This window comes from Theobroma cacao, chromosome 6 (assembly GCF_000208745.1).
Source record: "Theobroma cacao cultivar B97-61/B2 chromosome 6, Criollo_cocoa_genome_V2, whole genome shotgun sequence".
Classification (NCBI taxonomy): Eukaryota; Viridiplantae; Streptophyta; class Magnoliopsida; order Malvales; family Malvaceae; genus Theobroma; species Theobroma cacao.
This window is the reverse complement of record NC_030855.1, coordinates 276,962-304,042: the sequence shown is the minus strand read 5'-3', so window position 1 is coordinate 304,042 and position 27,081 is coordinate 276,962. Positions and strand designations below refer to the sequence as shown.

The 27,081-nt window shown below is 33.5% G+C and overlaps 3 protein-coding genes across 5 annotated transcripts; 1 reads left to right on the top strand and 2 right to left on the bottom strand.

The window, feature by feature from the left end:
• On the bottom strand, nt 1,303-11,089 carry LOC18595048 (probable ADP-ribosylation factor GTPase-activating protein AGD13). 3 transcript variants are annotated; one of them, XM_007022817.2, is made up of 9 exons: nt 10,973-11,088; nt 10,251-10,315; nt 9,343-9,424; nt 5,736-5,811; nt 4,908-5,071; nt 4,483-4,615; nt 3,901-4,017; nt 3,383-3,478; nt 1,303-1,902 (listed from the first exon to the last, which is right to left on the bottom strand). In XM_007022817.2, exons 2-9 carry the CDS (start codon nt 10,267-10,269, stop codon nt 1,621-1,623), a joined length of 969 nt encoding a protein of 322 aa, XP_007022879.1. In that variant the 5' UTR covers nt 10,270-10,315; nt 10,973-11,088; the 3' UTR covers nt 1,303-1,620. The 3 variants fall into 3 exon arrangements, with proteins under 3 accessions (XP_007022879.1, XP_017978650.1, XP_007022880.1); XM_018123161.1 differs by lacking the exon at nt 10,973-11,088 and adding an exon at nt 10,719-10,768; XM_007022818.2 differs by lacking the exon at nt 3,901-4,017 and having other exon boundaries at nt 10,973-11,089.
• Nucleotides 11,790-15,443, bottom strand: LOC18595047 (ferredoxin--NADP reductase, root-type isozyme, chloroplastic). The gene is made up of 5 exons (XM_018123160.1): nt 15,138-15,443; nt 14,943-14,999; nt 13,558-13,890; nt 13,021-13,240; nt 11,790-12,490 (listed from the first exon to the last, which is right to left on the bottom strand). The coding sequence occupies exons 1-5, from the start codon at nt 15,159-15,161 to the stop codon at nt 11,994-11,996; spliced, it is 1,131 nt and encodes a 376-aa protein (XP_017978649.1). The 5' UTR covers nt 15,162-15,443; the 3' UTR covers nt 11,790-11,993.
• Nucleotides 19,155-26,776, top strand: LOC18595046 (nuclear transcription factor Y subunit A-7). The gene is made up of 6 exons (XM_018123162.1): nt 19,155-19,307; nt 21,065-21,128; nt 21,818-21,948; nt 25,250-25,351; nt 25,456-25,620; nt 25,722-26,776. Exons 2-6 carry the CDS (start codon nt 21,101-21,103, stop codon nt 25,905-25,907), a joined length of 612 nt encoding a protein of 203 aa, XP_017978651.1. The 5' UTR covers nt 19,155-19,307; nt 21,065-21,100; the 3' UTR covers nt 25,908-26,776.

The window sequence follows — 27,081 nt, the reverse complement described above, 5'->3', positions numbered from 1 at the left end:
TAAAATAAACTAAGTAAGTTTAAAAATTATCTACGTTGTTATCCTAAAATAGATAAATTTAAAAAATTATATATATTGTTTATCTGTTAATATGCTATACAGGTTTTTATTATTTTTTAAAAATTTTATTAATTGACCTTACAATAAAATTAAACTTATTGTAGCGTTCACCGGAAACTTTGATTTTTTTTTTCTTTTGTTTTGAGATTTTGGATGTCATTTTCGAAAATCAAAAGAAAGCAAGAAGAAATTTAGGGTTTTTTTTTATAATTATCTTATTGTCCTTGTAAAATTAAAAAAAAATTACTTCTAAAATTAATTGTTTCAAATTATTTTAACAAGGTTAAAATAGTTTTTTACATTTTTATTTATATTAAACTGGTTTAGAGTTGACATGGTAATCCGATACGAACACGACACAATTAGTTAAACATGTTGAGATGCTAAACATGTTTATTAAATGTGTAACATCACATGACTGGTTTAACATGTATATTAAACAGATAGAATTAAATTTTATATGATATGACACAATTTATATCTTATTCAAAATATTAACACGATTAACATAACATGTGACGAACATGAAATACGATTAATACCATTAAGTTACAAATGAAATATAACTTCATTTGTCAAATTAAAAACTAATAATGATAAAAATAATTAAAAATAATAATAATATTCATGATGTATAATAAAGTTCGCTATTATCATTAATCATAAATATAAATATAAAATCTACCACCACCATCATCGTCATTACTCATAATTATATATTTATATATATATATATATATATATATTTATACGATATTAATCTAATTATAAGCGTGTCATACTCATATACAGTAATAAGCGAAGCAAATTATATGAATACACAGCATCATAATTAACTGAACCCAAGTGGAGTATTTGTGCCGTATTTGTGTCTTCAAGTGGAGTTTTAGACAAGATTTTCAGGACTTAACCCACGCTTGCTGAACCCGAAACATTGTAAAATTAATAAAATTATTTTTATTTCATTTTAATATTTAACAAGTGAAGATATTAATCATGGAAAAGTTTTAAGCATCCTCACATCAAGGATTATTGATGTGTTTATAGATTTCATTTCAGTCAAATATGATTCACTGATCATAGATAGAGCTGGCTGCTTCTACTGAAGTTTTGAGCACATGAAAGTAGACTTGCATTCCTTGGAGCGTTGTACAAAAGAAACATGAACATTATTACTAAGGAGTGCGGGAACATCTCAATTATCATCATGAAGAAAAAATAAATTTAACTACAATAAACTTATAAATCTCCCAAAAAAAACCCTTTTGATATGGTAATCTAACCGGTTCAAACCTGAGTTTGGACTTAAAAATCCATACTCAAGCTCGACTCGAATGGACAGGTAGCTCGACTCTTAAACACTTCTACTACAGAAGCCTTTCAGCAAAATTTTACAAGAAAATGATGAGCGAGAAATGAGTAAGTGTTAAATGAATAAATACAATACATACAATCAATAAAGACAAGCATATGTTTCCACTTTCCACTCCATATGGACAAGAATCAATATTACAGTGACTGATTTTATTGGTTGGAAGGAAGAACGATAAAATGTACTACCTATTGATCAAGAGGCAGCCACTCTACCTCTAGATATAGTTCTCCAGATTCAACATTTTGGAGCTTGAGTGACACATCTTGTTTCACCTTCCCATCCACAATGTTGATGATGCTGTCCTCTATGAGGGCGTTATCGTGGGACTTGAGCCATTTGCCAATCTGCATATTTCCAAACATTTCAGGGTCCCCGTATGCCATTGCAGATGTTATCAAGGGCTGGATATCAACCTCTGCTTCTCCCATTATGTCATCAGCCGAGAACGTGTCATGATCAAACACTTGCTACAACGTGCAATGAGGAAATTCAACAGATTAGAGGAACCCAATCGTCACTATGCTTAACATGGAATGAAATCTCATATGAATGGATGAATAGCAATGCAAGCATCAGCAGTTCAACCACATAATCTAGAAAGGTATATGTGAAACTCCTGGTTAAGTATGATAAATTGTAGTGACTCTTATTAGCTGGTGATAACTATTGCTAATGGAGAGGATTTGACTAGAGAATGTGCATATAGAAATGTAGCTAATGAGAAAAGCCAATAATTTCTTCAGTTTCCTTTCTCCTACCATAGGAAAACATGAAATGATTGCCCCTGTCTGTCATGCTGTTGAACACTCCTGTAACTGCCATTTTTATCTGAATATTTTTGAAATTTAACCCAAACTCATCTCAATAGATAATCAATGCAACAGGTGCCTTAATCAAGGCTCAAGACTCATCACCTCCCATGAATTTCTAGCTTCTAATAAATCAATCGTGACTATATCTGAGAATTCTAATTCCATCCTTCTTCAACAGATAACAGTCACAGGGGGTAAGTCTGCTCCACAATGCCAGCATATAATTCCCTTTATTTCCAGTTCATTAGACATTGTTTTTATCTGTCTAACCATATTATTGAGAATAAAACCACAAACAACCGGTCATATTGTTCATCCAGCACAGCTACGGGCAATTAGGATAACCAACGAACAGGAAGAGTGGATAGAATATAAGGAATTTACATTGACTATGCATTAAGTTTTCGAGCTCAAAATTGCTGGGTACTAATCGTGTAAATGTGCAATTCATCAAAGTTCCCAAATAAAACCATAAAGCATTCCAGATGTGAAATAACCAGCAAAACATCAGGAAGTTAGACAGTATTTAGCATTTAAAGCAATACAGTATATTTTCCATTTTCACTGCTAGAGTTTGCACAAATTAATCTGACTTCTTCAAAGCCCAAATCGACTCAAAAATTTAGTAACTTGAAAAGCAACCCCAAATCTAAAATGACTCAAATGAATGGCCAAATACCTCGAATTATGTGAAACTGAAATAACCTGACCACACCACTGTCCCACCCGATTACTGCTTTAACACACCTAGAGGCAACAAACCTTGGCCTTAACTAACCCACTGAAAACCTGTTCTCATGCAGCTCAAATTGATTTAAAACTTCAATAACCAGAACCTATGCGAAAGGAACTGGAACATCTCAAAACCTGAAATGACCCAAACCCAGCCAACATGAAACCAAAACAACTGGAACTTAAACAGCCCTTAAACTGGAGCCGAATACATGAAGTTTATATGACTTGACCCAAATCCAACCCAATCAGACTCATTGCCATTTACAGAACTTCATAAATAGGTAGAACCACCATTCTCATACTTGATACATACAGAGGGTGATAGTTCTCTAAAAATAGTCAACTTTTTGCAACAACAAAGTTTCTTAATAACATCGATTGGGAAGAAAAACACACTTACCAACTTCACAGGCCCAAAGTTCTGAGGAACAGATAGCATGAGTTCCTCGTTCCAAACTGGATTCAAGTTGCTCTTTATTATAGTCGTCTGAACAGTCTAATAAGATCAAAGACCCATCGTGATCAATTGTAAATGAACTAGCACCATCTAAAGCAACTAGTAATCTCCTTCTCAGTTTTGATAATAATGTAAGCTATTACTCACAAATAGGAAAAAAGAAAACACATAACAGTTATCCAAAGTTTTAATAGAGGTCTGAACCACCATCAAAACTGAGTGAATGATACCAACAGCTTGATCCACATGCAGAATTGATACTGATGTAATCTAAAGCATAAATGCCCACAAGTCCATGCATGCACATGCACACATAGAGAAAGAGACAGAAGCAATAACATAGTTTCTAACAGTCTACACCTTGCAAATGTCAATAGGTAGCAACCACAGAATGTATAACCTCAACAGAACTTTTGAACTTCAGTTATGAGAATAAAGGCCACAGATGTGAAGCAACCAACCTGCTGCCCAAGAGTCAGGACAACATAAGGATCACTGGTCATCATATCCCGAATGGCTAAATTTGTGCCTTTTACCACTTTGACCTTCAGTAACCCAATAAATTCTACCATGCCTTCCTGTTACCACTTTCACGTCAAACAGATTGAAGTTATTAACCACAGCAAATATAACCAGTTAATCCATCTTAAGGTATTTTAATTATTAATGTTAATACTAACTTGACTTTTCTCAGAAAGAATACAGTCACAACTTGTGCAACCCCTAACATGGGAATTTGCCAGGTTTTAGTGTAGACGTTCTTTCTTTCCAATATAATAAACATGAACCAACTCAAAACCATATAAACAAGCAGCACATAAAATATAACAACCCCAATAATTATGGATCTAGCCATAGAAAAATTGAATGCAAGATGAGCCTACAACAGAATGCAACAGAAGCATCCCATCTATGTGTTCAGTGCTCATGGCTGTGCAGCAAGTAACCATGTTCATCTCTTACAATCATTAGCAGCATGATCTTCATTATGGTTCCTGAGACAAAGGTGCAGAATGGAAGTAACAAAGAGCAAAAGATTTTACCGAATTTTCTGATGGCTTTACTCGAAAACTATCCAAAATCTTTCTAGAAAAGCTTGATTGAAGAGAAGCAGAACTCTTCCCTGATGTGATCCGCAAGCTAGGTTTCACAAATTCTTGAAGCTCATACTTGGACCTACAGGAAGATTTGAAATAAGTAATTACTATAACATCTAAGCTATGGCTGATCCATCAAATCTGCTATATGCTTCCAGAACATACACAGAAAGAACAAGAATAAAATAGGTCTGTTGGTAAGTCGTGATAAGGTTACAGCAGTTTAAGCACTGGCATTCTATCTAAATCCAGTCACAACAAAAGGAATGGTCTGAACAGAAAAAAAAAAAGGTTTAGAGCACATAAAGGCATCCAAGAGAAGTCACAAGGAAATGCACAACTAGTGAGATTCTAAATTTGACCAAACTAACCTGATGAATCTCCTCCGCTCATCATGACTAGCATCTGGGCCAGGCTTTGAACAATTTTCAGGTATATATGCCTCGTAGATTGCATTAGCAGAGGAATTTCCTCCAACTTCAATCATGGCATCAATTTCATCATCAGACCATTCATCCAATGTCACAGATAAAACCTGGGATCATCAGAAAGTATTGTTGCTGTCATCAGAAGAAAAAGGGACAAGAACAAAAGAAAGAATAACAACACACTAAAATTTCAAAGTATCATCAACTAGAAAAGGATTATGTAGGAGGAATTGTTAGCATAATATAGACATCGATTTGGCCATAATTATGTTAAAAAAACATAATAGCCTGAAGTTAAGTCCTTAAAAGAGCAAATCAGTCACAACAATCTACAGTTAAAAAACCTATAAGTATAACATAAACAAGTGAAAGACTTCAGTTAAACCATGAAAGATTCAACTGGTATTATGATCATAACAACCAACCCACTACATTACAGCCGACTTTTCTGCCATGTATCAGTTCCGCACAACAATTTGAGTTCATCCAACAAACATTTTATTTATCAATTGTCAAAAATCACAGCTTTGCTGACATTCTATTATTAAAGTACACACCTATTACCCAATTCTTGGATCTTCTAATTTTACTGATTCATTTAATTATATTAAATCTCCATGCTAAAATCAGATAAACAAATTGTCTATGATAAATTATATAACCATGTTGCCATAAGCAGCCAACAGAATATCTCATATCTTTCCCCACTGAGGAGTCAATATTCCATGAGTGAAAAAAAATATTAAACTAAATGCAGCCTATAGTAGTCACCTTGGAGATGTGTGTACCAAGGCTTCTGTGCACACTGCAACACTTCAGGCATATAAAGACGCCAATATTTGCTGATCTGAAAATACAATTGTCAAGTGATTCTCTGAATCCTTTCTCATGCCACAAACAAATATACATACACAAGCTTGAGATTATGTGCTTTATGTGGTTAGGTTATATAGCTTTGCACTACTCATCTTCAACATTGTCAACTTAAAAAGGCCTCCTGAAAGACACTTCAATATAACATTATGCAAGTGCTGAAAATCAATTTCATGTAAATAACAAACTAGCACAAAATAATATGAATCCAGCGTGAATTAAAGATATCTTCTTAAATATTTAATTCTTTATGAACCATAAATCTACACTACTTCACAAGAAAATGCAAGATTTCTAATTTAAATATTTCCTTTATTCCTCAATTAACATTTCTTATTAATTCAAGGAGAAATTAGTGAACAAAAAGGCCCATACACATGATGATGCAACTAAAAGAAATTAATTCTCCTTTATGTCACCAATTTTCTGGTTAACAGTTGAGCAAATTAAGGAATAACAGAAAAAACAGATGTAGATTTGTTGATTTCTCACTATCATCCTTCTTTGATCCTCAAACTTGAAATCAAATGCCCTTTCTATATAAAAATTTAATTTCACGCTAATTCAACAGAGCTAATTTCAGCCAAAAATATAGTAAGTGCATCTCACCAAGTTATCAAATAAAATCATAACATTCATTAAGAATGGGCCAAATAAATCTTCATCGTGAAAGGCATTTAAGCCACCAAAAGGGTCCTGTTACTCTCCTAAGGTATACAAGCATGTATCATAGAATCAAGGACTGAATATTCCTGGCAGCTGCCACCAACACCTTGCATGGTGTGCTATTAGGTCAAGATGTACTTCCCCATGTATAAGAGAGGAGAACTACTGAAAGGTATAACCTCACTCTCTTTCCACTTTTTCTTCCCTTTTTCCTTCCTCACTTGTTGACTTACGCATCAAAGAGGGAATCATAGAAACCCTCTGATGACCCAATTTTTGCAAGTTTTGTCCTCAATCCAACCAAAAAGGCTTTCCAGACCATTCAGAGAAGTCTTCCGGTTAACTCAGCTCTTCTCCTCCATTTGAACTCAATATTTTGGTGTTGTCTCTGGGAATGACAATAGTCATGTCCAATTCCCACTCAACCCCCCTTTCAACTCTCCCCTAAACATTCTACCCACCCAACCCAAACCTTAACCAACCAATACCAAACGCCAACCAAGTAGACAAACAAGAAGAAAGACTCAACTTACCTTAGCACCATAAACAAAGAAACCTAAAGCCATCAAAATCAACTCAGAATCTACTAATCCCTTGAAACTTTAGTTGCAAATGGATGACACGAGGAAGGAGGGAGAGCAAGACCATACCTTTTGTGACATGGTACGTCTTGACCTTAGAACAATGTAAACAGTTGGTGGAAACTGTCAAGAATATTCACTCCTTGATGTCAAGAGCATGTGACACCTGCTCTGAGCACCACATGTCTCCCAATATGGTGAAGGGGCCTAATGGGCCCTTGGCTAATTGGTCTTGAAGCCCTTGATAGGCGTAGGGGCAACTAAGGTGATCACCCTCATGACTAGTCGTCTTTAATCTTTGCCTTCCCATCATATGCTTCAGTCTTACAGAATACAAGTGAAAAACTCTTACTAGAATATTGACGGTAGACAATGAAAGACAATTAACAAAAAACGATGTAGAGATGGCAAAAAGCACTTGAAATGCAAGAAGACCCAGCACTCAAAAACTCGAGAACACTAGAAAAGCAAAAAGAACGGAAGTGAAATTTTTTCACCCCTGTACCCAACTTATAGTGACCAACAAACACCTCAGACAAAGAGTCACTTGAACTATCACCAACTATGTCAATCCATGTGCTTTGTGACATTTGCCAGTGAGCAAATGCAAACATACGAACTGACATCACCAAAATACATGTAGTCACATGGCATTGCATGCAGTCACACAACCTAGCATGTCGTGATGTCAACGATTAAAAAGAAATCACACACTTGTGTGTCACAACAATTGTCAAAACCAGACGTCACTTTAGTTCTGAGACTACTTGTCTCTAATTCAATGAACTGCAAAAATTAAGGCTTTTCAAAATTCAATCCAAAAATTTTACAAGTGCAACTCTTTAGAAAATTTATAACACAATGCAAACCTCCACCAAAATCAAATAAGTGCGAAAAACTACCCCAACAACTATGGCAAACATCCCCCAAAAGATAAACAAGCCCAAAACATAACCGCCAAAAGTTAATTTACAGAAATGGTGAGCAATGCAAGTGACCACATCCAAGACAAAAATTTATGATCACCATGACCTGAGGCAAATGTTATACCAAGAGCTTCAAGCCCAATTAGACAAGGGCCCATTAGGCCCTTTTACCAACTTGAGAGACACATAGTGCCTAGAGCAGGCGACACACTCTCCTAACATCAAGGACTAAATATCCCTGATAGATACCGACACTTTGCATGGGATGCTATCATATTTTGCATAAGATTAGTATTTAAGCTTTTAAATTTTTTCAATTTCTTTATAACAAAGTTATACATAAAAATTTAATCATTAAAAAATTAATAACTAAATTTACAATATCTTTACAATATCCTTTTTTTTTTTTTATCTTTTGCACCCGAGCATTTGGCTCATTGGTTGGTGCATTATCTCCCTACTTAAAGAGCAAGGTTCAAATCCCCCCTCCCCCAATTATTAAAAAAAAAATTTACAATATCTTTTATTTTGTTGATGTTATTGTATAATGATTTTTTTTTATAATACACTATCGTACATTATTAAATATCTTGCAATATTATAGTAAATTAGTATTCCCTATGCATGGCATAGACTAAAAGCAAATCATTGTAGAAGTTGTATGTACAAAATATAAAAAAGTATCACAAAAGAAAATAACTCTAAAAAAAGCTAACTATCACCATTTAGTATCTATACGAGAAATTAAGTTTGTGTCGTACACATGTATTTGGGAGAGTTAAATGCATCATATAATCCTATAGTAAATGTACAAAGGAATTTTGTGAAAGTAAAAGATTTATTACATAAGTATTAAAGAGAAAGTTCATAAGTATTAATCAAGTATCGAGTAAAATAGATTAAAAATGTTAATGATTATATAAAGACTTTGAGAAAATCAAGGGGCAAGTAAAAATAACTAACAAAACTAAAACAAAAAGAACTTTCATAGGACTACATAGAATTTGAAAAAGTTGACGGAGGCCAGGTAAAGAAAACTAAAAAGATTAAGTAAGATAATCTAAGGGATAAAGTAGAATTTGGAAAACCAGTGGGGGTCATGGTCCCCTTGGAACTCCCCTAGCTCTGTCCTTGAAAAGAAAGTCAACAAGTTACTCAATGTTCATTGCTTAAGTAAAATCTTCTCTTCAAACTGGACTTGAAAATGAAAAAACAAATATTCTGTACATTGTTGTTGATTGATTTAATCAAACTGTCTTCATTATCACCGTATCATCATAGTAAAAGAAATGAATAGGCAGAACCTAAGCAAGTCGTAATGGTTAAACTTACGCCCATTTTGGATCCGGAGCAGCACAATCAGCACAATGGCGATTATCAGTCTGACTCAATAAGTTCTTCAATCTTGCTTTGGCTGCAGAGGAAATACATATTTACCAAAAAAAAAAATCAGTAAACTAATGTATCAAAAATAAAAAACAAAAATCAACATATATAAAAGAATAGGACAGATATATTATCCTAAAAAAGATACGCAATTATGCCGATTAAGGTCAATGCACCAACATGGAGAATCTCTAGCCTCTTATACTCAATTTTACGTAAACCAAAAAGAGAACTGTTAGGCATTTAGTGTTTGATCACAGTGCAAAACCAGATATTAAGTGTTTGTAGAGAGGATAAGGAGAAGAGAAAAGAAATGAGTGGCATAAAGGATATGAATTATCCCTTCATCCTCCAGCACCAGTCTAATTCTCAGGCCTTTATATATACAACTTATGCACTTCCTAGTGAAGAAAACAAGTTGACAACTGAATTCTACAAAGCCAAATTCCGAAAATTAGCTCTTTTTAAAAGAAGCATTACACTTTGTTCACCTCGTTTTCTTCAAATTGAGATGCACAGGCCAACCACAAAATAGTGGTAAAACATCATGCAATTACTTTGAGAGAAGTTTGAGCGTGTGTGGAATGTCCCATGCATGATAGCTACCTACTACTTAAAATTTCACATGTGAAAAACAATTGCAAGCTTGTCTATTTTTGGCCATTGTAGATTGCGAACTTAATTTTGCAAATTATTGAAGGAAAGATTAACCAAAAAATTATAATAATTAACTAAGAAAAATTCTGAGCTATGTACTGCCTTATAATATTACATTGAGAACATGACTATCATCTATAATTTATGACCGGAAAGTTTCAAATCATTCATCATTGATTGATGTAACAGTAGCATACCTGTGGTAGTTCCACTCATTGCTCTGCTACCAAACCACGATCATCCAACAAGAAAGCTTGAAAATCTGATAAAAAAGCCAAACAAGAACCAATCCATATCAGCTAAATGGATACAAACTTGCCATGTAATTTCTGTTAGGACTTTTCTCTGTTCATTTTTCTTTTCAATATCTTCTACGTTTTTTTTTTCCATTCCTGGGCTCCAAATCATATACTGCATTCTAAAGAGAATCAAAACGCCAGAAAAATGATAATAACAAAAAGAATCACTAATCGTCAAACAAGGTGGTCCAAGGTAAAAGAAGAAATAGACAAATGAAATTAAGGTAAAAGTTCAAATCAAATATGACAATATCCCAAAACTGCAGTAAGTGAAAAATGGAACCATACAAAAACCCAAATGATTTTTAAAAAAAAAAAATCCAAAAGAAACCCAAATGAAAATTGTAATTTAATTTCATTTCCTACATTTTCTCAGCAACAAACAGAACAGAAACGGAGAAAGCCCAGTGTTGGTATTCTCAGAAATCCGCTACAAGGTACAACAATATCAAAAGTCAAGAGTTTGCCGTTGATTAAAAGAGAGGATAATATGAAGAAACCCATTAACCAAAGCAACTACGGAAAATTCAAAAAAAAAAGAAAGAAAGAAAAGTCAAAGAATGCTAAGAGATTCAATGAAAATGATATGAAAGATCTGAAAGAGGTATTTAGAAGTTCACCACTGAATTGAAATTGCAAATCCAAAGATTACCCAGAGGCAGATGTGGGTGAGAGAGAGAGAGAGAATGAGAATAAAAAGGTCTACTTTTGAAAAGGTAATGAAAACTATGGAAAGCAAGCTTTATTAAATTTTTATTTTTATTTTTATTCTGTAATTATTGTATGCGTTTTTTTTAATTTTTAAATAATTTATATAATAAAGACAGTTTCTGTGTAAGGTGTCAGCAACGAGAATGAATCACGTAGTCTATGGAATCTGTCTTCTGCCTATTATCGGAAGAAGACAGTAAATCAACATTTTAGCCCAAAATAATTTAATTTTCTACTAATATTTATTAAATAAAAATTCAAGACTTGTGACCAAAACATAATGCATAAAGCTTAAAAAAGATCACCAATATATTTTTAATTAAAATTTATTTATAACCTTTTGACTTTCTTTTTTTATTTTGTGTGGTGCCTCATTAATTAAAGCTTGGATTCTAATGTTAACAGCTAGCGATAATCCGGACTCATGATGTATAATAATTTGATTATCTTAATTTTATCCGAACCTGATTATATAATATTCTAATCATACTTAATCCAACTAATGTAACATTTTCCATTACAAAATACTCATTGATATCTTAAATTTAACCAGTAATGTATTAAGCCAATCTAGCAATATATATGTAAATATATATAACATTCACCAAGCACGGCCTGGTTGTATTCCATAAGTCCAAAAGGAGATAGTTCTGACCGGACCCTTTTTGGATGGCATTCAACAATAAGAATGAAAAGAAGAAACAACCCAAACACAAGTAGCCAAGATGAAATGAAACTCAACAATCATCAATGGAGAGGTTTTCTAATTTTGTATTAATCACGCAACTGGCTCGATTATTTAATCATTCAAATGTATGCTGACAGCGAAATCCAAGGTCCGATTAAATGAAAAATGCCAAATTGTCTACCATGGCTACACTGCCGCATCTCTTTAAAGACAGGGCATAACTTGAGTACAGTCCTGCAAAACTAATATACTTCTACGTGCCATTGTTTCTTCTTCTTGAGTTGTGAAAGCTTCTCATCCCAATTCTCTCCTCTCTTCTCAGCAACTCTTTTCAGTGTTTCTTGGATCCCGGGCATCATTCCCTTGAGCCCACAGAAATATATATGGGCTCCATCATCCAAGAGCTTGAAAATTTCATCACTGTATTCCTCGATCTTATCCTGAACATACATCTTGCCCCCACTCTTGTTCTTCTGCTCTCTACTAAGAGCTCCATCATATCGGAAGTGATCTGGGAAGTCCTGAAGGTATTTGGTAAACTCATCATCATAAAGGAGACTGTCAGCGTTGGCTACCCCAAGGAAAAGCCATGCAAGGCCACGGAACTTGAATGTAACATCTTCCATGAACATGCGCCGTAGGTAGCCTCTGAATGGAGCTACACCAGTGCCAGTAGCTATCATTATGTGGTAGGCATTTGGGTTATCTTCAGGCAAAAGCATTATTTTGCCAGAGGGACCTGCCGAAAGATTCTAGTGAGTTAATAGGAGATATGTGATCAGTTGTGACAATCAATTTTCCTGTAAAATCCATATAATTAACCAACACCAACAAGAGGAAAAAAAAAAACAAAAAGAACCTAATTCAATAATCTTAACTAGGCAAAAAGATTTAAACAAGAATTAGTATTTTGATAAGATAATGGCAAGACAACCTTAGTGGAATTCAACCAAGAATATAATGCACAATTGGCTGGAATGTAAGCAGTTCAGTAACAATCTTGTTGGACCATCCAAATAAAATTGCCTTAAGACATTGCAATACACCTTATGAAGCTATCAGGATAGTAAAATTTAGTAAAAGCTAAAGACCGTCTTTTTATGAACTACCAAAACCTAGCTTTCTGTATTGCAATTTCCAATTGATTTGAATTACTAGCTGTCAATAACTGTATGTTGGGTAATTTTAACCATCACCCTACAGTAATATTTAAGATATGTAGGAGGACTGTGCTATATTAAGATGTTCCACTTTATTAAAGGATCTTACCAGTTATCTGAACTTTATCTCCAGGCTTGGTGTTGCATAGGAAATTGCTACATACACCATTCTTTGAAGGATCCTCCTTTCCAGTCTCAGGGTCATAATAGACAGCACGACGAACACACAAACTGGCTGTCTTCCCATCAAAAGAATCTCCGTACCTGGTTGAGGCAATGGAATACAGACGAACATTGTGGGGAGACCCTGGTTTCTTTGGATTTTCACCCTATGAAGTAGAAACAAACGAAATTTTAGAAAGGAAATCGATGAAGTAGAAACTAAAACAAGAAGTTCAAAGAATACACATGACTTCAAGCTATGAGATTGAGAGCCACTAATGGATGCGACTGGACACTGATAGTGAACATGACATTCAAAATTCAAAAATATCTCATTCCTATGTTCCAAGCATGATTTCTTGTCAATGCAAGTTTCATCTATGCTTAAAGTTGATACATTCTAAGGATAAAAATTACTGATTTAACTGCACAAAACTAACTCAAAACAGTAAAAAACACAGCATTATAGGTATGGCAAGCTTACAGGAGGGATAACACCGTAGCTCTGCCCTTCCCAGTAGGGTACATTTCCACCATGGTCAATCACAATATGGCAAGTCTCACCCGGAGCTTTTGGACCGACAAGTCTCTCCACAGAAACAATGGTAGCTGTGTAAGGTTCCTTGGGCTTGAATAAATTTAGAGGGGGCTCTTTTGCATTTTCCAACTCTAAAGGTGAAACTGCAACCTTGGATTTGCTGGCTTGTTGCACTGACATGCATACTATGTACTGATTGCTCTTCTGTATATTTCGTGATTTTAAATCCAAAGATAAGGTGGAAACCCATGACTTGTCACCAAAGCTTATACTGTTCCTCTGCAACAAAGCCAAGTGCTTCTGTGTTAAGAACTAATTTACCATATGCACCATGCAGAAGGTTAACTTGCAGGATAAAGAAAAATAAGCTGAAACAACTTCTTAAGAAACAATGCAACTCTAGTTCAGTTATCGCACCAACAATATTAACTAAAGAAACAACTCCCAACACAAATTGCTGAATACAGTTGTCTATCATGTGGACAAATTAGTCAACAAAGCTGCATTTGACAACCACACTCACTTTGGCCAATGAAGTTAGCAACTTCAATTTATTGGAAGACTTTAAATGTGTTCAGAAGTGGCAAGAGTGCAATGCGGTATTTTAAAGGGAAAAGGAAGAAACAAAGAGCAATATGATTCTTCTGCTGTCAGCAACTTTGACTTCTTAAAAGAAAGAAGGAAGGAGAAGAAGAGATGATCATTTGGCTTTATCGTCACAGTTTTGAAGGCAAAAGTGGAGCATGAATATGGACATTAGACACTCCTTCAGCCTCTAGGCATGACAGAACTTGGAAATTGAAGCTTGACACAAAAGAAGAAATCACAAACAAGGCATTGCATTTGTTTAGTTGATATTGACAATTGAAATAGTTAAATATTATAGGAAAGATGACCATGGTATTCTCGTTTTTCCTACAACCTGTGGCACTATTTTGTGAAAATAATCTCTTCTGACACAAATTATGACCACTCTCAGTCTCAGAGAATATCAAAACTTAAAACATTAATTGTATTTTAGCCCATAAGAAGAAAAGGTTTAAGTTTGGTTACTGGTGATCAAGATTATACATAAATTCTCACTCCAACAGCGCATTAGAGTAGATAAGATCAAAAAAATTCAACCATAACATCTTAACTTGATTGTCCAAATTCCTCCATAAAAGGCTTAACAACCTGAGCTGAAAATTCGAACTTGTAAAGATCGTTTACCCCTAGTCTTTCCAAAGAATCAAAGTACCCATCACGGCAACTTAACCAAATACTCAAAAGGAATGTAAAAATTAATTAGATTTTGAATGAAAAATCAGAATCATAATACTAATCAATACCTTGGATACAGATCTCCTTAGAGAAATATCGCTTCCAATGGGAACAGCTACAGAAACCTGAAAAACAAACAAAACAAAACCAGTGTTTCAGAAAACCCATTTCGATAAATTCAATAACAGCTAAAGAAATCGTAAGATTTTTAAAAAATATATATTCCTGGGTACTCAAAGAGAAAAATAATAATTAAAAAAAACCTGGGATACAGCAGAATGAGCCATGATGAGATGAGATAGAGATAGTCAGAAGTGCAAAGAAAGCGAGGGTGAAGAGAAATGGGGGTTGGGTCTTGCTTTTTTCGCTTGTCTTGTGTGTAGGGCTGAGTGATTTAAAGGGGTTTCCAGAGAAAGAAGAAATGAACATGAAAGAAACAAGGATGTGGTGAATTTGATTAGTATAAATGATCCTTTGGAGAGTGGCAAAAGCCAAAAGAAGCCTTTTGCCTCTTTGCTGTTACCTTTGGCTCCTCGGATTGCTGCTTAGTTTAGTTCCCAATTAAAACTTTGCTACTTCTGCTTCCCCTCCCTTTGACTCTTTTGTTTATGCATAATGCTAATACAATCAACTTTAAACCAATTTATTTGTTTTATGGTATAAATTAATAATAAATTATGACTAATTAACTCAATTTTTGATGAAAAAACCTTTAACATAATCCCAGCTCTATCCTTGGAATTTGAGGAAATTTGAGGAAATTTGTTAGTATTTGGCTTCAATTAGATGTACATTAAGAAAAGGGGAAGGTACCAAATTGAGCAAGTTGATTAATTAATTACTTATTAACAAGAAAGCATAATCATTTTTATATTATCAAATTCATTAATATTAATTAATAGATATCCAAAAAGTTATATAATTCATTTTTAATTATATATTATGTTTTAAAATAATAATGAAACAAAAAAAAAAAAAGTGTAATAGTTTCTCCATCATGGCCCAGAGAAGCCCTTTGGGAGGGTGATTTGGTTACTACATAGACCTCTTGCATTTCCCAAAAGGCCATCAAATATGAAATCAAATCATTTGTACCAAACTTGAAAAGAAAGGGGTATTACTTCAAAATCAGAATTCTGAGATCAGACGCACACACACATTCCTCCACTACTCAATCTTGGTAAAAAAACAGCAAAAATACAAAAGAGATACAAGTACACCATTTCCATCTGATGGTCCACTAACATATTTTTAATCTACTTTAACAACAATCTATGGACACGTAGCAAACATTCAAACAAGTTTAAACATAGGGGTGGCTCAACAAATTCAAAGGCTTAAAGTAAAATATTCAATGAGACATTCTTTTATTAAAATTAAAAGAATTATTAAATTTTTATCTTTTTAGCTTTTTAAGATGTAAAATTTTAATATTTTTTAAATGGTTAATACAAAATCAACAATTCAAATTTTTAATTCAAATAAATCAACTATCACATAAATAAAAGCAATATAATAATATAATATAAATTAAAAATTAAAGTAAAAAAGTCTATAAATATTAAAATAATAGTACCTAATTGTTGAATGCTTATTACAAACTGTAAATGAAGTTCATGGCTTTATAAAAAAAATAACATAATGGACTTTTTGTGTGTTCTTTAAAGAAAAATTAAAGTTAAAGGAAGAAGGAAGAAAGAGCAAATGAGAACAAAATAATTTAAAAGTATATATTATATATTAAAAAAATAAATAATTAGTTTTATATATAGGAGAAAAAATAGTTGTTATAAATTACTAAATATGTTGATTAGAAATAGGAAAAATAAGTAAGAAAAAAATAATTATTGAAGATTATTAAATACATATGATTGTTAATTGATTGAAAATAATATAGTATTCTATATATTAGATAGTGATAGAAAATTGAGATTTATTATATATATAATTAAAAAAATAAAAAAAATAAATAGTTGTATTAATTATATTTTTTTATATTTTTAATATAATAAATTATATTATAAAATTATAAAACCTCTCCAAATTAAAGACCTAAAGCCCTTACTTGAGTGGCTTCACCCAAGGGCCTGCACTATTTAAACATGTATATCAATCTAAGCCTAAGGCCATCTGAATCCCCAACACCAACATTCATGCAAGTTATATAACATATTTACATTTCAATGTGCTTCTTCCCTCTTGTTTACTTTGTTTTGAAATGACACTTTCAACGAGTTTATTCTTCATCAATTTCAAACTATTTTTAGCTCATATGAATCTAAATTTAAAAAAAACTTTGGGTTCTGCTATTTAAGATAAGACACCAGAGCCAACTATATAGGAGTTAAAAGGCCACAACTTTTGTCTTTATCAAAAACTTTGATTAAGAGATTTGGGTATTTAACTTTTACTAGTACTATTGCACTTTAGATCAAGTCAATTAAGGATCAAAATTAATTAAGATATTTCTTTTTTTTACCTAGTGTCTCATGCAATCATGAAATGTTTCATTGTATCATACATACATCTAAAAAGATACAAGTAGATTGCTAACTTTGGATGGCCATTGGATTATTAACACGATCCAAATATATTCAAGAAAAATAAATTTGTAACCAAAACAATAACAAAATAACTTTGAATAATTAAAATAATGAAAAATCTTAACAACATATGAATTTTACATCATGTACAAAGTTATGCAAATATTTCTAAAACTGCATCACATATCAAATTATTAAAATATTTTTAAACTTACATGACACATTCGATGATGAAAATACTTTTAAAATTACATGACTTATTAGATTACGAAAACACCCTTAAAATTAAATCTACACCACATATTAAATCATATTCCTGAAACTACAGCACATAATAAAATTATTCTTAAAATTACATAATCAAGTTGAATTGAATTGAATTCAAACTTCTGAAAATCAAATATTTATATTCAAATTCACTTTGAATTTATACAAGTAACTCGACCGGTGAACACCTTTAATTAAAAAAGGTGCCCTTACAAATGTGTTCTAAAAATGTCGAAAAAATTTTGGAATAGAAATATAGAATCTTTCAAGACTTCTCCTTTTGGTGACATGGCTAATCTAGGAGTTTTGGCAGCAACATGTGCCCCGAGGAGGACAGCAGCAGAGTACCAATTGTACGATCCCTTTCGCTGGACCCACGTGTAGCTGATCCGTACTCCAACTTTCAACTCCACCCCATAGACGGGCAGCGGTCACCTTCAATCCCATCCACACACCTCTGGGCGCCACATCATTCGTGGCCCAGATTTATTCTCCTATCTCCCTACTCAGCACCATCACTGCCCGAAACTCATTTTCCATTGAAATTTAACCACGGCCAAGGAAGATTTTTCTATACTGTGTTTGCGCGTCCAAAATAGTCACCGTGCGCTCTTCTTAATCATACGTCTGCGATATATCGATGCTGAAATACCGTAAAACTAGTATTTTTATTTGATGTTTAGTTAAAGAATAGGATACATCATACTATATGATATATCATGTTTACTAGAATTAGTTTCACATGTTACAATATTGAGAACAAAATATTTTTTAACGTTTAACTTAATTGTAGATATATGTATTCTTTTATTTAAAAAAATTATCTCATTTTTAAATTAAATTTTATAATTTTACATATACACGAAAGAAGTTTTAAATGTTATAAATGATGTTAAATGATTATTAAATGCATATTTAATAACTAATTTTTTTAAAAATATATCTTTATGGAGTCCGTGTGAATTCTATTATCTTGTTTTAGTTATATATGTACAACATGATTTGTATATTTGAGTAATTGACTCTTAGTAATGAAATTTTGATTTTATTAATACCATTTTGTAACAAATTTTATATAAAAATATATAAATTGAATTCAAATATCTTTTTATCTAATAAAAAAGAAAAATTAATTTAAACTTTGAGTTTTGTATTCTATAAACCCAATTCACCTTGATAGATAGAGAGAGCCAAATGAAAAATGTTGAGAAGAAAAGATGGAATTGCTAAAGGGAGTTTTTTATTTTCCATTTGAGACTTTAATAAAGAGAAATTAGATTAAACATAATACATATTTATATATGCATAAATCAAAATGAGACTCCATGAACCCGAGTGTAGCATAACTTTCTTTCCACATGCCATATGCAAAACGAAAGGCGTGACAAAAAGAATTATTATATTAAAAAGTAAAAAAGGTAAAATAGTTTTCAACTCATGTTTTAGTAATTTTATTTTTTTTTTGAATGTTTCCTTCATTTTCCTTTCATTTCATTATTTTTTCTGAGTTTCCAAACACAGTTAGCAGAGATTCATAATTTCACATTCGCGCAACAGAAATAAACGTAAAAATAAAACGCCCCTCTGCAACACACGGAATTTCAGTCAATTTCGCTATTTACGGTAAAGTTTTTGATTCTCAGGAAACCCTAGTTGCTTTTCTCTCTTTTTCAAATTAAAATTTCTGCTGTTTCCTTTTGGTTACAGAGAGAGAATTTCCCCACAAGCTAACAGATGCTAATTGTTTTTTTCTCCTTTTATAATTTTTTAAAATTCGAGCAGAGGAGAATTATTCAGAAATGTTTTTTTTCTTCCTCTAGCTCGATTTCCTGGTCCGTTTGGATGTTGAGAAAGTGTGAGAAAATAGCTGTGAAATTTTGGCATTTTCCGCTTCTTTTAGATTTTGGAGGTTTTCTTTTTTCAATTTCCCCAAAAGATTATGTAATGAATAATTCCTTTCTTAAATTCCCCCAATTTTCATCTTCTTCTTCTCTTTTTTTTGGTTGGTTTTTGTTTCAGGGCTCACGTATGTTGTTTAATTGAGTTGACTATGTTTTGCATGAGTTAATTGAGCTCATTGAACCGAGTTTGAATTTGCTCGAGTTGAATTTATTTGATTATCCTTTTCTTTTTTCTTAACAATCTCGTGTATGGTGCTCATAAACATTTTTATCTAGGAATTTTCTAGTTTTTACTTTTCAGAAATAGAATTCAGAATGGATATATATTTGTAACTTATTACTTTGTTGGTCTCAAACTATTGAGAGAAGGTAGTATGAGTTTATAACTGATTGCTAGGCACTGGGCAGACTAAGAGGATGGGTTAAAAGTATGGAAGGGAATGGATAGAGAGCGAAAATTTCCCAAGCCACTTTATATTCAGTTTAACTGAAAAGAGTAATCTAAAGTGAAGTGGATTATTGTTCTAGAAGAAATGAATCTCTCACTAGTGGCAAAACAATCAAGAAATAAAAAGAAGCTTGAGCTTGCTTATTTACAAACTTTTTCATAATTTATCATTTTTGAATTTGTAAGCTCATTTTGTGTGAAACTTACTGTTTCTTGTTATTTTTCTAGACAAAGTGGTGCTGTTTATAGCTGCTGAATTAATAATTATAATGAAGCTTTATCTCAGTTTTAGTGGGACATTTGAATACCTTTTTATAGAAATCTAGTTTATTTTGACTTGTAGGTATGATTTATCTTGAATTTGGGCTCATTTGCTGTTATGATTTGTAACAAGTAGCAATTTACTATGGTTTCATTTGGTTGTTACTTTTGCTATTTCTTTTTTTCTTTGGGAAGTTAAATAAAACAATTGTGTTCAGATGCAAAAGCAAATAAATCTTTTTGAAGAATTTAAACTTAGGAATGTAATTTTTTGGAGAACAAATGCACGATTTTACTTTAAAGAGAATAATTATGTTAGAATCTGTGTTGCATTTTAGTGATTTCTTCATATTTAATCAATTACTATGATTTTTCTTTGTTTACTTTTGCATTTTAGTAACTTTTGAAGAAGCAAAAAGCAAGTTGTAAAAGTAACAATCAAACGAAGCCTAAGTAACAACTTATTTTTTTAAGGTATAGCTATTGAGTGTCTTAGAAACAACTACCTATTTGTGATAGTTATGTTCTCAGGAGCAAGCGCATAACATATGTGTGGCATACCTATAATTTGTAAAAACCTTTGATTGTCTAAATTTTGTGAAAATTGTTTTAAATCTAACTGATTTCACGAGAAGCTCCCTAAAATATATTCCAATATAGACTTTGATTTAAATCTAAATCTAAAATAAACTCTAAGCTCTCCTTGTTTGATAATAGTGCTTTGATTCTTTCTAGAGCCCTTACCTTGATTCTGTTGTTTGTGCTGCCAGATTTGAGTTTGCAGATCCTGTGCGCATAACAGCCTCATGACTTCGTCTGTGCCTGATCTTTCTGGTATTTCTTGTCAAATGCTTCGTCAACTTCATGCTTTATGTTATCACTGTAATCATGCTGTTATGAACTTTGTGAATGGATCAAAATTTAGATATGTTTGTGGCCTTTTTCATCTTTGATCTTTTGGCATTTAATTGAGGTTTGATATTTAAATAATGAGATTGGGAAAACTTTTTTACTTTCAGCTTGTTGAATTCCTGCTTATTTCCTCATTTTTATTTCACTTATTTTGGTAGCTCCTTGTGAAGATTTTCCCTGTGTCATAAGGACACATTACGGGGCCATTTAGTGGGTATTTAAGGTTGCATGATTTAACTTGCTTGTCAGTATTCATGCCTGGACGCTTTCTATCTTATTTGTCTCGGTGCTTTTGTTTTATTGACCTTGTTTTGTTATTTCTTTTCATTTTGAAATTTGAATGAATTACTTTCTATTAGGTATTTCCTCTTTGTTATTAGATTTATTGGGGTGGTTCCTTCTGTCCATGTGTTATATGCATGCAATACTGGGCCAGCTGGTGGGTTTTGTAGGCAGCATTGTTTTATTTTACTTGCCACTATTTGTGCTTGCACTGCTTTCTATCTTAGTTGTCTAAGTGCTTTCATTTTCCTGACCTTGTTTGTTGGTTGCTTTTCATTTGGAGTGCTCTCTCAGTATGTTGTTGGTATTAACTAATTTATCTTTTCCAGATAATAATGAAGTTAATGAGCAGCAAAAACAATCAGAGTCCCAGGATCAGTCCTCATCTCCTCCAACAGGACTTTCTCACTTGGCCATGACAACCACAAACGTCCCATACGCGACACCTCAACATGCTGTGGTATCATCTTCAGAGTAAAATCTTTTTCGGCATTAATATTTATTTTCAGCTTTACATTCTCCTTGAAGCAAGCTTGCACTGGTCATTGTATTGACACTTAGGTTATGTCTGACCCACTAACTATTGTCTGAAACTAGTTGTGATTAATTAGCTATCATCAAAGTGTCATTTAAGTCGCTTGGCCTTGCATACCTTTTGCTTAACCACTTAAATCATCTTCTCTGAAAATTATTTCACAATGTTATTACTTTGTTTAGTTTTTATTTTAGCCAATCGTTTAGTTAAAAAGAAACTTCTCGCAAACCCCTCTCTTCCCTTACGTCCTCCTCCCCCTTCATCACAATGCCTTCAGCAAGATATCTGATATTGAAGTTGGTTTCTACATGCATTTAAAAAGGTAGCCTGCAATATATTCTGCCAGGGAATATAATTCCTGGCTCTTTTTTATCCATGATTCACGGTTACCATTTACATCCAGGGGAGAGTGGAACCAAGATTGAAATACTTAGTTATAACATGTGAATGTCTAACCTGGCCATATATGTGTATGCGTTTAATCTCATGCAGAAAATATTATATGAAAATCGTTTATTATTTATTTTGGTCTGACTACTTTAGTTGCATTGAATGATATGTTCACAAAATCTCTTGATACCTAAATTAATATTTAATTTACTTGCATGAAAGTCCTCTCAGATATCACTCCCTATTAACATGATATAATTGCATCCTTATTCTCAAGAACAAGAAAACATTATTTTATGATGTTTGTGAGAAAACATTTCAAAAAGAAATGCTTTCTGAAAAAATTAAATTGACCTGTGGACTGACAAAGTTGTTAAGATGGTGAAGTTGTCTATGTGCAAGTCTTCAGTTCTATTGAGCAATTACAATTTTCCAATGGATCCTTGCAGTGGTAGATGTAAGGAAAAAAACATAAATGCAATGTGTGCAGAAAACCTTAGTTAAATATAGAAATGATATTGGTGGATATAGAGAATAGCAAATATGTGCTGTTTGATATTAACTTGAATGGCTAAATTGCTCAATATGAGGATATGCGGACTTTATATCCCACTGTTTGGACAAGTAATTATACTTTCTAAGTTCTTGACTTCTGGGGTTTAGTGAGATGGTTGTGCAAGTTTATTGTTTGAGAATGCAATGTGTCCATAATCATGTAAGTCGAGGGTTATGTAGTTAAGAATTGGTGAAGTTTCGGAGCATCATTTTGCAGTGGTGTCAATGCGTGTATGAGGATGTAATAGCAGTTCTGATGATCCAACATCGCCTGCTTCCCCCAACCATACAATGTTAAGACAAAGGAGAGGGAGGGGGTACTTAGTAGTTTTCTGATTTTATCGAGTCTTGTTGCATTTATTAAACTTTTTCTGTGGTCTTGTATAGTTGTTTAAATATTCAATGGTGTCAGCAGATGATTTCTTTACCAGTAATTAGGATATTAAAATGCCAGTCTTTGTGCTCTGCCAAATTAGTCGGGGCTCTCTTGTTTCAAGGTGGAGTCAAATTGGATTTTCTTGTGTTTTTTCTGTTTTCCAATATTAAAATTGTCTGGTTGTTGGAGTCATTAGTGGGAGTAATTTTACCTCCTAGGCCTGATGAGTTATATTTACTTTCTAGGCTTGATTAGTTTTATTTGCAACCAAAGTCTTTGTGGTAGAAAAAGGAAGTATTGAATCTGCATGCCGAATAAATTTTATTAACAGGTGCATAGAAATTTTTGTAATACAAGAATGCTTTTCAGATGCTGCTGTTTTCTGTCTGTTGAGAGGGTGATGGTACTGGCAGTTATTCACTTGAAGGTTGTAAATTTAGGAGATTTTTTTTTATTTTAATTTAGGAAATTAGTTTCTGGAGAACAAGTGTTTATTGTCTTTTTCCTTCTAAAAAATCTTTTTTTGGTAAAAAGTTCTGATTATACATATCTGTTGGTCAACTGGCTACTTAATTCCATACTATGTTACTCTTGTAGTTGCGTTGCGCTAAATGATGGCAGATTCATCTCTGGCTGTCTGCATCCTGGTACATAAAGTTTTGGCTAGTTGCAATATAGTTAATATGCTAAGCATCTTTGATTGGGTTAGAAGATCCTCATACAAGGACCAAGGCACTTAGCTTAGTAATAGTTAGTGAGTTCAATAGACTTGGTGAAACTCCTGACATGACTTGCAACCTCATGAACTTTGTTTTGTAATAATGTACCCTTTCTGTTAATGGAATTGAGTCATATGAACGATATTGATTGTTTCATTTTTCTTTTGATAGATGAAATGGCTATGGTGGAGAGGGGGATTATTGAGCTCTGTAATTGATTAAATTGCTGTCAGACATTTGGTTCACAAACAAGCTATTATGAGCCCTCCACACCCCCCTCCTCCTTTATATATAAGAGTGCAGTCAAACACACAAGGTAGGGATGTTCAAACTAGGGCCTAGCCCTTTCCTCTACCATTTGGACCTAGGGGGTGTAAACAAGCCAAGCCAAGCCGATACAGTGCTAGGCTTGAGCTTGGCTCAATTAAAAAACTCGAGGCTGAAGCTCAACTCAAAAAATAATAGAGCTCCTTGAGCTCAACTCGATTAGGCTCAATTATTATTAACATAAGTTTTTTTTTTTTTCTATTAAGTTATTATTAACATAAGTAAGGAGGCTTGTGAGCCACTCGAGTTGAGGATTAACAAAGCTGAACTAGGCTTGACTTCTTCCTTGAGCAGCTCGAGCCTGAGCTTGACTTGATAGTGAACAAGTTGAATTCAAGTATTCATTGAGCCGAGCCCAAGTAGCTCACGACTAACAAGTAGCTTGACTCATAATTAGACCAAATCCTCATTGGCTAAGAAAAATTATTTGCTTGAGAGGAGGTGTGTTTATTTCTTTCCCAGCTACTACAATCTTACAGTTTTGATATAAAACATCTCTGGTGAAAAAAGATTGTATGATGTTGGTGCATCTGTTTATTCACTTTTGAAAAGGAGTTGACTCTAAATGAAATTACTAATAAAACTTTCTGTGGTTTGAGCTATTTGAAGCTTGAGGTACTGCTTTATGTTTATTATGATAATCAAAAGATGTTGCTCTTCTTCCTGTTTCTGTAAAAGCACTTTTGTTTGGTGCTGTTGTGAGCCTGTGTTTGTTTTAAAGGATTTACTTTGTCCAAAATGTTAGTTCTTGCTGATGTTATATGACTGAAGTAATTGCGAACTATGACCTTGAGAGGTACAAAAGTTTGTTAAGGATCTCTGATATATTTATTTGTTTCCCTCTCTTATAAAACTGAAGGTACCAGCTACTTACCCCTATCCAGATCCCTATTATAGAAGCATCTTTGCTCCCTATGATGCACAACCCTATCCTCCACAGCCCTATGGTGGTCAACCTATGGTATAGTGTTCTTTTTTGTGGTGTTTATGACCCTATTTTTTTTATCAAACAATTGTAATTATGGGTTTAAGACTGAAGTTGGCTTATTTTTGCATTTGTTTTAGGTCCATCTTCAGTTGATGGGTATTCAGCAAGCTGGAGTTCCTTTGCCATCTGATGCAGTTGAGGAGCCTGTTTTTGTGAATGCAAAACAATATCATGGCATCTTGCGGCGTCGACAATCTCGTGCAAAAGCTGAATCAGAGAATAAAGTTCTCAAGTCTCGGAAAGTACGTTAACATTTTTGGTTTTATGATTCTTTCTCATTTCAAATGTTTGCGTTTAGTTTTACAATGTTGACTCATTAGTTGCCACTGCACTGATTTTGCAGCCATACTTGCATGAATCCCGTCATTTGCATGCATTGAGAAGGGCTAGAGGATCTGGGGGCCGGTTTCTCAATGCAAAGAAAAATGGAAACAAACAGAATGATGCAGCATCAGGTGATAAATCACAGTCCGATATCAATCTGAACTCTGATAAAAATGAGGTAGCTTCTGCAGAGGGCACATCTTGAGATTTTGGAAGCAGTTGCTGATATATACAATGGGCTTATTGCCACAAAGCCAGAGAACATAGGTTCGACACCAACCATTCTAGTACTGTACTTACAAGTCAGTAGTGTGTATAGATTTTCAAGTAATAGGCAGGACCATAGGGAGGTTGCTTAAATGAAGCAAGGTAGAGTGTTGTTCAAGTGCATTGATAGTTCTCCTGCACATTTTTTCCTGAGTGACTGATAGGAAGTTTGCTCTGTGGATTTAAATGCTGTGATAGGTTGGAGTCTTTCAAACGAAAAACTGGAGTCAGGTTGATTTGTTTTCCAATAGTTTAGCGAGGGTTAGATCTTGTTGCAGTGTAGTATTAGCCCCATTTCCATTAGCTATTCTTATCAACTTGGATAATAATTTGAGATGGTTTAAATCGATTTGTAACGTGTTGTATGTTTATGTCTTGGCATGGTTGGCATGGCTTAGAGTAAATAGAAGTTGTTGTCCATGCCACCAAGAATGAGACATATGTATGTGTATGTATAATGGTTTCTCAAGAGTGAAACTTAATAGAGGTGGGGCAGCTTGAGGAGGTTTGATGAGCAAGTGATGTATGTTTCTTTGTAAGTTGGGCAATGGCCGGCCGCTGCAGCCCTAAAGAATCAACCCTGGTCCAAATTGTTATTGTGAGGAAGAGGGTAGGTTGAAGTGGCTGGCATGAAGTGAGAAGGCATAGCTGATGGGATTCTAGTGGCATAGAGTTGGAGCTCCCTTGTACCTCTTTACTGATTAAGTTTGCTATAGTTTAGTTAAAAACTGGAAACCTTGTCAATGTATGTTGTATAAGTTGATTGGTCTGAATCTGAAGTGAGGGAAGGTCTCGTGTTTCTGATTAGGAGAAGTGAAGGATTTCTTAATTTAAAGTTGATATTTTATTGCAAGGAAAATATAGAAGAAGAAAATGCCATGGGCCATTGGAAAAGAGAAGGCAATGGGCATTTGAATAAATTAAGCTCAAAATGGGGATGGGGCTGATAGCTCTGTATTATACATGGAAATCCAACTCTAAGATGTCATGGATTTGATATTTAATTAAATATATTAGCACTAATTAAATCACGAGTCATGAGATGACCCACTTCAGGAGAGTGCACATTTCATCTAATCATTACCTTGTGCTGTAGATGAAGCAACGTTAAG

Excerpts from the sequence above, each read along its gene's own strand:
- LOC18595046 (XM_018123162.1), top strand. The coding sequence starts at position 21,101 with ATGACTTCGTCTGTGCCTGATCTTTCTG. Across the intron at positions 21,949-25,249 it reads CGACACCTCAACATGCTGTG|GTACCAGCTACTTACCCCTA; the intron begins GTATCATCTTCA and ends ATAAAACTGAAG. Across the intron at positions 25,621-25,721 it reads AAGTTCTCAAGTCTCGGAAA|CCATACTTGCATGAATCCCG; the intron begins GTACGTTAACAT and ends CTGATTTTGCAG.
- LOC18595048 (XM_007022817.2), bottom strand. Across the intron at positions 5,812-9,342 it reads GCTCCGGATCCAAAATGGGC|ATCAGCAAATATTGGCGTCT; the intron begins GTAAGTTTAACC and ends TTGTATTTTCAG. Across the intron at positions 3,479-3,900 it reads TCCTGACTCTTGGGCAGCAG|ACTGTTCAGACGACTATAAT; the intron begins GTTGGTTGCTTC and ends TGATCTTATTAG.
- LOC18595047 (XM_018123160.1), bottom strand. The coding sequence starts at position 15,161 with ATGGCTCATTCTGCTGTATCCCAG. Across the intron at positions 15,000-15,137 it reads CTCATTCTGCTGTATCCCAG|GTTTCTGTAGCTGTTCCCAT; the intron begins GTTTTTTTTAAT and ends TTTGTTTTTCAG. Across the intron at positions 13,241-13,557 it reads GCTACGGTGTTATCCCTCCT|GGTGAAAATCCAAAGAAACC; the intron begins GTAAGCTTGCCA and ends TCTACTTCATAG.